Source organism: Pangasianodon hypophthalmus, chromosome 27 (assembly GCF_027358585.1).
Source record: "Pangasianodon hypophthalmus isolate fPanHyp1 chromosome 27, fPanHyp1.pri, whole genome shotgun sequence".
Lineage (NCBI taxonomy): Eukaryota > Metazoa > Chordata > Actinopteri > Siluriformes > Pangasiidae > Pangasianodon > Pangasianodon hypophthalmus.
The window spans coordinates 15,691,274-15,701,744 of record NC_069736.1 but is presented as its reverse complement, the minus strand read 5'-3'; the positions used below and the strand labels follow the sequence as shown (position 1 = coordinate 15,701,744).

At 38.6% G+C, this 10,471-nt stretch overlaps 1 protein-coding gene across 1 annotated transcript; it reads left to right on the top strand.

Moving 5' to 3' along the window:
* Nucleotides 1–269: 269 nt before the first annotated feature.
* On the top strand, nucleotides 270–9,566 carry tbx2a (T-box transcription factor 2a). Its single transcript, XM_026921744.3, has 7 exons — nucleotides 270–1,100; nucleotides 2,213–2,480; nucleotides 4,088–4,234; nucleotides 5,155–5,231; nucleotides 5,354–5,520; nucleotides 6,883–7,466; nucleotides 8,277–9,566. The coding sequence occupies exons 1-7, from the start codon at nucleotides 712–714 to the stop codon at nucleotides 8,682–8,684; spliced, it is 2,040 nt and encodes a 679-aa protein (XP_026777545.3). The 5' UTR covers nucleotides 270–711; the 3' UTR covers nucleotides 8,685–9,566.
* The last annotated feature ends 905 nt before the right edge of the window (nucleotides 9,567–10,471 follow it).

The following is a 10,471-nucleotide window of genomic DNA, read 5'->3' as shown; positions in this document are numbered from 1 at the left end:
CCAGTTAGGCTCTCTCACTCTCTCTGCTGTTCAGCTGCCCTTTTTTTGGGTGGGGGTGGAGGAGGGGTGGGATTTCCACATCTTCTCTATGTCATTGGTTAATATTTTATCCTGTTGACATGTTTTCTCGCTGCAAAAGCTTCCGACACCTTCGAGTCCCCCCTCGCCCCTCCTCCACCTCCTCGGCCCGCCTCCTCTTGGCTCGATCTGTCAAGGTCACGCCCACCGCGCGCCGCGATTGGTCCGGAACGCGTAAAATCGGCAATCAAGGCGCTTTGGCTCATTAGTGTGGGCGAGCAGAGAGGAGGAGGGACGCGCAAAAGACACAGAAGTGTTGAAGACGAAAACTCACGCTGAGCTCCGGATGAGTTTGGAGTTTTCCTGGAGCTGCTTTGTTTTCCGGTGAGGTCTTGGGGAAAAAAGAAGTTGGAGAAAGAGGGAGAAAATCCGTGAAGTGTCAATGTCGCTCTTCTGACGGATGATATTAAACACTGCACTGGAGCATCATCAGCAGGACTAACAGTAACCTGCCGGTCATTTCCTCTTTTCTCCTGCCGCGGAAACGTCAGCGCTTTAGTTCTTGGCCGCGCTCTCCAAAACTCTTCCGTGATTCTTATCAGCCGGTTATTGTTCCTTTTTGTCAACCGGACATACACGAATCGATTCTCGCCTCTTACTGCTTTGCCTCGTTCCTTTTTAGTGGATGCACCGATGAGAGATCCGGTTTTCACGGGGACCGGCGCTATGGCTTATCACCCGTTCCACGCGCACCGGCCCGCCGACTTCCCCGTGTCGGCGTTCCTTGCCGCGGCGCAGCCCGCCTCCTTCTTCCCGAGCCTCGGGCTTCTTCCCAAGCCGCTGGCTGAGCACGCTCTGTCCGGAGCCGCGGAGGCCGGCCTGCACGCGGCGCTGCACGGCCACCATCACCACCACTCTCACCCGCAGCAGCAGGCGGCTGCCGCCGCGCACCTCCGTGCACTAAAGAGCCTCGAGCCAGACGAGGAGGTAGAGGACGACCCCAAAGTCAATCTCGAGGCCAAGGAGCTCTGGGATCAGTTTCATAAACTCGGCACCGAAATGGTCATCACCAAGTCTGGAAGGTGAGCGTTAATTTATTTGTCCAGATAATACAAACCCTGCAGATAAATTTACAGAAAGAAAAATCAGAATCAAATCAGAATGAATCTACTATAATAAATAAAAAAATAAATAATTTCGCTTTGTGTTTATAGGTCAAATATTGTGTATTCACAAAGTAATTCGAATATGTAAAAAATAAAAGAAAAGGGTTTTATTTACAGGCTATTATGGTTCAAAGGTTAAATAAATCACTCAGAAATATTTTTCAGAAAAAAGCACAAATGATTTAGTTTTGTGTTAATATGGGTTAAATGCAGAGAATAGTGTATATAGTTTATATATTAAAATATATTTTAAAAAACAGAAAGCCAATTTTTTGTGTTACAGTCCTACATTGGTGAGACGTTGCTTCTGCAGAGAGCAAACATTGCCGAAACAAGGATAAATGTTTAATTTGTTTAGCAGACCAGTGTAGGATAAAGGTTGCTTGGGCAGATTATAAAAATTTGCAAAGAAGCTAACTTAAATGACATGGGTCAGTGCTGGATAATAATGCACTGAGCAAAATCTAATGTGTTTTTTTATTTCTTTTGTTTTGTTTTGTTTTGGTCTCTCATCCATGTCATAATCACTTTTGAAAATGATATGCATAATGTTGTTTAGGATGTCATATGCACTGTAAAAGAGATCACAGAATCAGAGTCAGTTCTGTCATGGGGTCATTTCGAGGAATTTTTTTTAACCTTTCACAACTGTTATGCTTATTTTCTCTGTTCAGTGCAGGTTCTTTTCTGCAAATTAAAAAAAAATAATAAATTGATCATAATATTATTGGTCATATTGTGAATGTTTTGAAGAATTAGTCAATATTTGACTTTATAAAAAGATTAGAGCTGCAGTTTCTTGGACTAGCATGTTGCACTATGCCATAGCATACTTTCAGGACTATAACAGGCCTAAGGTTTTATTTTATTAAGAGATTTTATATTTTTGCAAGTTTTATTTCCATTGCTTGCTCTTTGTTTTAAACTGAATTTAGAAATTGAAACTTTCGGATATTTTGGGTGCATTTCTTTTTCTAATTTATTAAAATTCTGGTTGGGCTTCAAAAGTATGTACTCCCTGCGCGCAGGAGAATGTTTCCTCCGTATAAAGTGCGCGTGAACGGCCTGGACAAGAAGGCCAAGTACATCCTGCTGATGGACATCGTGGCGGCGGACGACTGTCGCTACAAATTCCACAACTCTCGCTGGATGGTGGCGGGGAAAGCGGACCCAGAGATGCCCAAGCGCATGTACATCCACCCGGACAGCCCCGCCACCGGGGAGCAGTGGATGGCCAAACCGGTCACTTTTCACAAGCTCAAACTCACCAACAACATTTCCGACAAACACGGATTCGTAAGTGAAGCCTGAATTGTAGTTTTATGTTTTTGGTCCTATGTGGTGTGCTGTGCTGTGGTTGTGTGCTTTGGTGTTGGTAAGTGATAAGGATTTGTCGTTTTGTGATTTGAAGATGGCGTCAGACTGCATGATATTAAATCAGGTTTTTTTTTTTGTTTTGTTTTGTTTTTTTGCGTTTTCAATCCATGTGCTTGACTTTTTTATGTAGCCCTATAAATTGCCATATAGGCTACACACATACACACAGAGGACACAGTTTACTGATCCTTAAGAAACTTTTTGTCCAATACAAGTAACAATGAATGGATTGGTAAAAACTAATATTTACCTATAATGGGTAAGAAAATGGGGTAATAAAACATTTCGTAACTGTTGTACTCATTTTATGAACATGTTCATTGCAGGTTCAATTAATATCACTGTCTGACGTCATCTTCAATAGCATTATTATTATTATTATTATTATTATTATTATTATTATTATTATTATTATAACATTAGTTGCTCTGGTAGACACTGGTATTGACAATCTATTAACAACAGGTTAATTGCTTTAAAGAGCAAAAAAAATTCTTTACAGTGTTTATTTTAGTCTAAGCCTCACTATTTTGTAATGTTAAATAAATTTGTATTTGGTGGCCCTTTGGTCTACTATGTTTATCCCACAAACCATCTTTAACGCATTTTATCCATTCTCCATTCTAACAGAGTGCCCATGCATATGCCATAGGAATATACGATTAACATAGTATCGATTAATAAACCAAAAAAAAAGAAAAAGAAAGAAAAGCATTAATGCAGCGATCCTAGTCAGGTTCCTTCATTAGGAGTTCGGTGGGCCTCTTAAGACGACCTTTGGCGTCTTTTTGGATCTCATTATCCTGAGGCACGAGAGGAAACTGTTAGATCCCCAAAGTGTTTTCAGTCACCGGCCCCTTAAGTGCAATTTAGCGAGGAAAGCTTGCCGAGTGATTGCTTTAAAAATAAATGCCACGGGGTACTAGGAAAACCACGTTCCACATGCCAGCCTTTCTAGTCTGCGGCACTGGGTTAACCCATGCTCTTCCTTGTAGTGGCTACAGAGCATAATTACTGATTATTTTACACACAGCTCCTCTAATTATTACAACATTTAATAATAAAGAAAATGTAGTGTTATTGCAGCTTAAGTTAGGGGGCCAAGCACCGAAGATGCCTAGGCACCCTACTCTAATAGCATGTTTTCTTCATCATCATCATCATCATCATCATCATCATCATCATCTTCTTCTTCTTCTTCTTCCTCATTATTATTATTATTATTATTATTATTATTATTATTGTTATTATTACGAATGACCATCAGTAATGAATGGTTTATTTTGAACTATAGTTACTGCCACTTGGACCATTTTGCTCTTATGTATGTTATAAATATACCACCCACAAATAGTTCAATAATAATAATAATAATAATAATAATAATAATAATAATAATAATAATAATAATAGGCCTTCGAAGAAAATTTGCGAACAAAACAAAAAGTTCCAGTGAACAATTTGGTGTATTCAACTATATATGAAATAAATCAAGAGGTCTAACAAAGGCCAATTCTGTTTTCCAGACTATACTAAACTCGATGCATAAATACCAACCCAGGTTTCATATTGTTCGAGCCAACGACATCCTGAAGCTGCCCTACAGTACTTTCAGGACATACGTGTTTCCAGAAACGGATTTCATAGCCGTCACTGCCTATCAAAACGACAAGGTGAGTTACAGTTATTAGTGAATGGCCCTATAGGAAATTGCTCTTTCATTAACAGCAATGAAGTTCTCATTTTTCCCACGAGAAGTCTCTTTTTATTTATAGCCTGCATTTGGCACAATTAAAGAAATGTGTAACCTGGCTAGGATAAAACAGGCTGAGAACCCCATTGCTTTTCAAGTGAATGCAATCCAGTTGTTTTTTTGTTTTTTTTTTAATTTGCCTAGCCTACCATTCATTAATCATACTATTCTTTTTATTATTAATTATGGCCATTGAATGTTGAATGTCTTTATAATGAATAAAAATGCAAGTCGTTTTCATTTTTCAACTCTAATGTTTCCATCTAACAAAGCAGAACATGTTTACATGGAGCACTTTTCAGACTGGAGTGTTTGCAGAATTTGAAGTTTTGGCTCTGATTTTTAAAACACTCGTGCAAACACATGGTGTGTAGATTTTTTTTTTTACAAACCATCACTTAAATTAGAAGTGTTCCATGTTCTGTGGCCTTGTAGTGGAAAAGTTACTCACCGTACTTACACTAAATCTAACCTCTTTTAATTTCTTCTTTTTAATTGATTAAATTCTAGCTAAGGGAAAAGAGAAAACCAAAAGTATTAGGCGTGTTTAGTGTCATGAATCAGGGTGTGTACATAAAATGCCAGTAATGAACTAGTGTTTGAGGTAGTACATAGTGCTGTTGAGAACTTTGCTTGTATAGTTGAAAGAATCATCTGAAGAAAAGTCATATGCATACTGGGGGAACCTTTGAATGGGTTCTTTGCACCACATGTAGGAAATTCAAGGTGCAAGGGTTGAGAAAGGGTTTTTGGAGCTTGGCAGTGACTGTCAGTATGAAGGGTTTATTGTTTTATGTAACAAAAAACCGTTTTCAGCATATTTTGCTTTATTTTTCGTAGATTACGCAGCTCAAAATCGACAACAACCCTTTCGCCAAAGGATTCAGAGACACTGGCAATGGCAGGAGAGAAAAAAGGTATTCAGCCTGCAAATATGGTAACATTGTACTGCGCATGCGGCGTAGATTGAGGTTGAGGTGATCATATGTATATGTACATGCATAGATTTTTTTTATTTTTTTTTTGATGTGCTGTGTAGGAAGCAGTTGAGTCTGCCTGCGCTGCGTGTGTATGATGAAGCGTGCGCTAAAGGAGACGGAGCGGAATCTGACGCTTCATCCTGCGAACCGCCGAGTAGCAGAGAGCCGCTTCACTCTCCTTTAGGATCCGCAACAAGCCCGCTAAAATTCAACAGGTCCAGTCGAGGTGTGTATGCATTCATGTGTGTGTGTGTGTGTGTGTGTGTGTGTGTGACATTAGCATTGAAATTATTACTTTTTATTTTTACGTATATTGTTTTTTATTATTATTGTATTTGTAGATCATTTGCATCTATTGTTATGAACTTTTGTTTTGTTTTGTTTTGTTTTGTTTTATCCCTTATTTATTTCTTTTTTGTTTTATCCATCTTATTAGTCGGTCATCTACTGGATAGGGACCCTTTTAGCTGTAAAATAAATTCTTCTAAACAAAATCTAAACAAACTTTTAGATTTTAGGAACATAATCCAAATATATTCAGCTGTTAGGCTCATTATTTAAACGTGTAACATAACATTTTGGTTATTTATTAGTGCCATAGAGCTTTTTATTTATCAATCTTATTTACTTCCACTCACAGAACACATTTTTTATTAAAAGATCCATAAAAGGTCCAAGTTATTTATAGGCCTTTATTTCTAGACTTTTTTTTTTTTTTTTTTTGAATTATTAGGGTTTAGATTAAACCCATTCAATTCAAGTTATGAGGCTAATAATTCTGAAAACTAAATAGTAAATATAATAGCTTTGATAATGGTGGGTTGTGATTTCCTCCACTACAACAAAATAAAAAAAAATAAATAAATAAAAAAGATTCTGGACCACCTAGCTATGCTTCACAGACCTCAATTTGAGAACCACTAGCTTGGTGTGTATGAGGTTAACATTTTCACTTTACCTCATAAAACTCCAATGCTTTATGAAGGTTCAAACATTGATAGTCTACATATATAAATATAAAGCAATTAGATAATACACCTGGGCATAATAGTCTGCCAAAAAACCTAACCATAGCCTCAGATTTTCAATGGCATCTACAAGAGCTAACTGAGAGGTCTTACATGGCACACTTTTTAACTGAGTTGCCTTTTAAACAATGTTACCAAAAGTCCCATTGACATATTTGCCTTTTAAGTGTTTGGGACCTCTTTGCCTGAGATAAACAAACCCTCCTGCCAATTGTAGCAAGAATGAAGGTTGGCGTGAAAGAAAGGAAGCGGGTTTGAGCGGAAATGTAACAATGATTTATTTTTCAGCCTTCAGTGCAAGTTCTTGAAACAATTTTTATACAACTATAGCTGCTTGAGGCACAAACTAAGTTGTTGGTTGTATTTTCACATTTTTCCTTGCTATTTGAAATTAGTGGTAAGAAACATTAAGCAGAGCCTTCAGAGTGGGAGTGTGTGATAAATAAAAAAGTTAGCAGGTTTTATTTTCTTGTATATAATAACATAGTTCTTTGTGGAAATGCCTCCAAAGAAAATCATATTCATATTTATGTCTTGGTTTTGTCACTATAATTTGATAGACGAGAAAAACTCCACTGAGAGTGATCAAGAGTTTGAGCACCAGGAGCAAATGTCTGTAGGAGTGAGTAGTCCTGGTCCACAAGCAGCATCTCCCTTCAAGCCAAGCATTGAGGAAAAGGTCAAGGACAAACCCGAGCTTGACAAGAAAGAGGACTGTGCGGACTCAAGTAGAGAAAGCGACTCTGCTTTCAGCATCAGAAACCCAGAGAAGGACAAATCAGAGAGAGGGAACCCCAAAGAGTCAGAACCATCCAGGAAGGAGGGCAAGGAACGCTTTACCCCACTTCTGATCCAAACAGAGGGCCCATCATCCTTCAGTGCCAATCACCTCCAGAGCCTGGCGCTGTCCGGCCTGCACGGTCAGCCTTTATTTAACCCACTGACTGCAGCAGGGCACCCGTTGCTGTTCCACCCGAGCCAGTTCGCCATGGCTCCTGGGGCTTTCTCGACCATGGGCATGGGGCACTTGTTGGCATCAATGTCGGGGGCAAGCGCCCTGGAGAATGGAGGCCTGTCACCTCAGGGCACTGCCACACCTGGGTCCTTCCCGTTCCACCTCTCGCAGCACATGCTTGCATCTCAGGTAAAGAACAATTTCATGCTAAATTGCCACAATATAGGCGATTGTTTATTTTCACCATGTGAAGTGTTATATTAATATTAATACAAGTAATAATATTTATTATGAACAATTCAACCTATTTTATGGGCACTGATTTGGATAGCTAAACATGATAGATGAGTAAAGGCTTATTATTATTATTACTATTATTATTATTATTATATTTTGTTGTGGCACATTTACCATCAATATTGTTTCACAATCTTTTGAGACATTTATATATAATTATAGCTCATTGTACCAAATTTCAAACAGACTAGGCTATATTACAGACTTTATTACCATCAGGAAGTAAGGTATTGTGTTATCTGACCGCAGAAGCATAATCTTTCTGTCGATGGCTGTTCAGTCAAGCTCTCTTTGCCATTTGTCTTTGGCCTATACCTGATAACTGAAATAAAGATGTATAGATAGAGGTATAAACCCATACACATTCTGGTAATATATATATATATATATATATATATATATATATATATATATATATATATATATATATATATATATATATATATATATATATATATATATATATATATGTATGTGTGTGTGTGTGTGTGTGTGTGTGTGTGTGTGTGTGCCTGTGCGAATATGTAGTGACATGATTTGAGTTTATTATCAAACATGACTTATTTTAATAAGTGCACGTGAAGGCTTTCTGACGTTTTAATCTGTGCATCTTTTACAATCATTTAAATAATTAAGTAAGCAGTAATACTTTGCACCATTATAAGTGCATGTAATAATATTCTCACAATCTTCTGTATATAGGGTATCTCCATGCCGCCCTTTGGCAGTCTCCTCCCGTATCCATACACGTACATGGCGGCGGCGGCGGCTGCGGCGGCTTCTTCTCTCCCCGCCGGCGGTGTGGCGTCTTGTCTCAGCCGCAACGCTTTACTGAGCGGCTCGCGGCCCAGACTGCGCTTCAGCCCCTACCAGATCCCGCCGAGCTCCAGCCTGCTCAGCGCCGGACTTCCGGGTGCGGATCACGCAGACTCGGGCTCGGGTTCCTCCTCCAAACCAGGCAGCAGGGAGGGCAGTCCCGCACCCGGGCCGCACGGATCCCCGCACGCACCCGCCAAGGAGGCCGTGAACGAACTGCAGAGCATACAGAGGCTCGTGAGCGGACTGGAGAAACAGCGGGACGAGTCGCCGGGCCGAGAGTCTCCGAAATGACGTAAAAAGGCTCAGTTTTCTAATGGGTTTTGGATGCAAAAAAAAAAAAAAAATGCATGAATTTGCATCAAAATTCATAATTGCATTTGGTTTAAAAAAAAAAAAAAAAAAAGTCGTGCGAACAGGCCTGGGATGTGGAGAGAAAAAACGCACTTTGGGGTCGCTGTATTGCAGAAAGATGCAGATGAAACTCGAGACTCACTGAACGCAAATTTTCAAGTCCAGGTTTAAATCATGGTCATGGGGATTGAACACTGAACTGACCCTGAACCCAGTGGACTTGGCTGAAAACACAGTCTACATCAATGGATGATCATCTTCTAATCTGCTTGTATCTGGGACTTGTTATTTTTTTTTCTAATTATTTATATGTAATATTCAGAAGATGAAAATAACTATGTAAATAAGCCGAATGGATTGAAGAAGATGCGTTTTAATTTATTCAGACTGTACATTGGCGTGTAAATACTATCTAGGTTGCAATTTGTTACATTTATATTTGCCCCAATTACCTGAGTGTATAGGAATATTATCTCTAGCGCTTGTTTGTATGGAACCCGAATGTGTGTGTGGGTGTGTGTGGGTGTGTGTGTGTGGGTGTGTGTGTGTGTGTGTGTGCCACCGCAGATCTCGCTTTCTGCTTGCAAGGCTGAATTTCATACATTGTATTGCGTTGCGATTTTTTAAATACAGCGATGCACTAACAGGGAAATCTCAGGTTTCTTTTCTTCTTTCTTTCTTCTTTTTTTTAAAAATAAATATATCTGTCCTGGAGAAAGTCTTTAAAATAGTTCCTCTGCTAATTTTTTGGACATCCTCGGGTAAATGACAGTGGTTTTGTTGCATTTTCTGCATTTCAATAAAAGAGGAAGGTGTTGCACACTTCTGTGGTCACGTCTTTATTCAAAGGTGTGACTCATTAGCATATTAGACCCTGCTATGACGTGGCGGATGATAATTGGCCAATCGAGGGACTAATTAAAGGGCACTTGATAGAAAAAGAGAAAGACTTTAATATAAAAATACAACAGAAATACTGTATTAACACTGTACCAGCAGTAAATTTTTTTCATAGAAGTGGCCAGTTTGAGCAAAGCCAGAAAACTAAACACACACACACACACACTCAGAAAATCGCAGTAGATTTCTATAGAATAATAACAATAAAAAGAATTAAGTAAATTCTGGTGTGAGCACTGTTTCAACAACAAACCGCTTACTTAAAAAATTTAACATTTTCAAAAAATATTATTTAAAGCTTTATTTTATGCTTCACTTAGCTTAAGTTCGCCTCTGAAAAGGTCTAGAATCTGAGGCAGCTGCGCCATCTGTTGATTCTTCTCTCCTCAAGCTCTGTCTCCTCATCAGAAACTTTTCGAGTCACTTTCAACTTAATTAAAACTCAAAGAACGTCTCACACAAGTTAAAATACGTTATTCGGCTATAAGAACAGCAGGCCTACTGGTGAAACTAATTGGTGTTATGATTCAAATTTATAAGTCTTTTTGAAATATTTGCTTCTTATTAGCGCACTGAGCTAAATGATTGATTTTGTTATATTTCCCATTTAATTTACATTTTGGATTTTAATATCATCAGTGATCATCAGTCAAAAAGGGAATTAGTAGCTATAATTCTCAAAATTAGCGTGTGAATAGATTGCTTATCTCTGCCAGGAGCTCAACATTTACAATTTTTATCTATTTATTTATTTGTTTATATTTTTTTAAAGTATTGCAAATCTAGTGTGCTTTATTTCTACATGCTCTATTAGGTTATCAGTATCA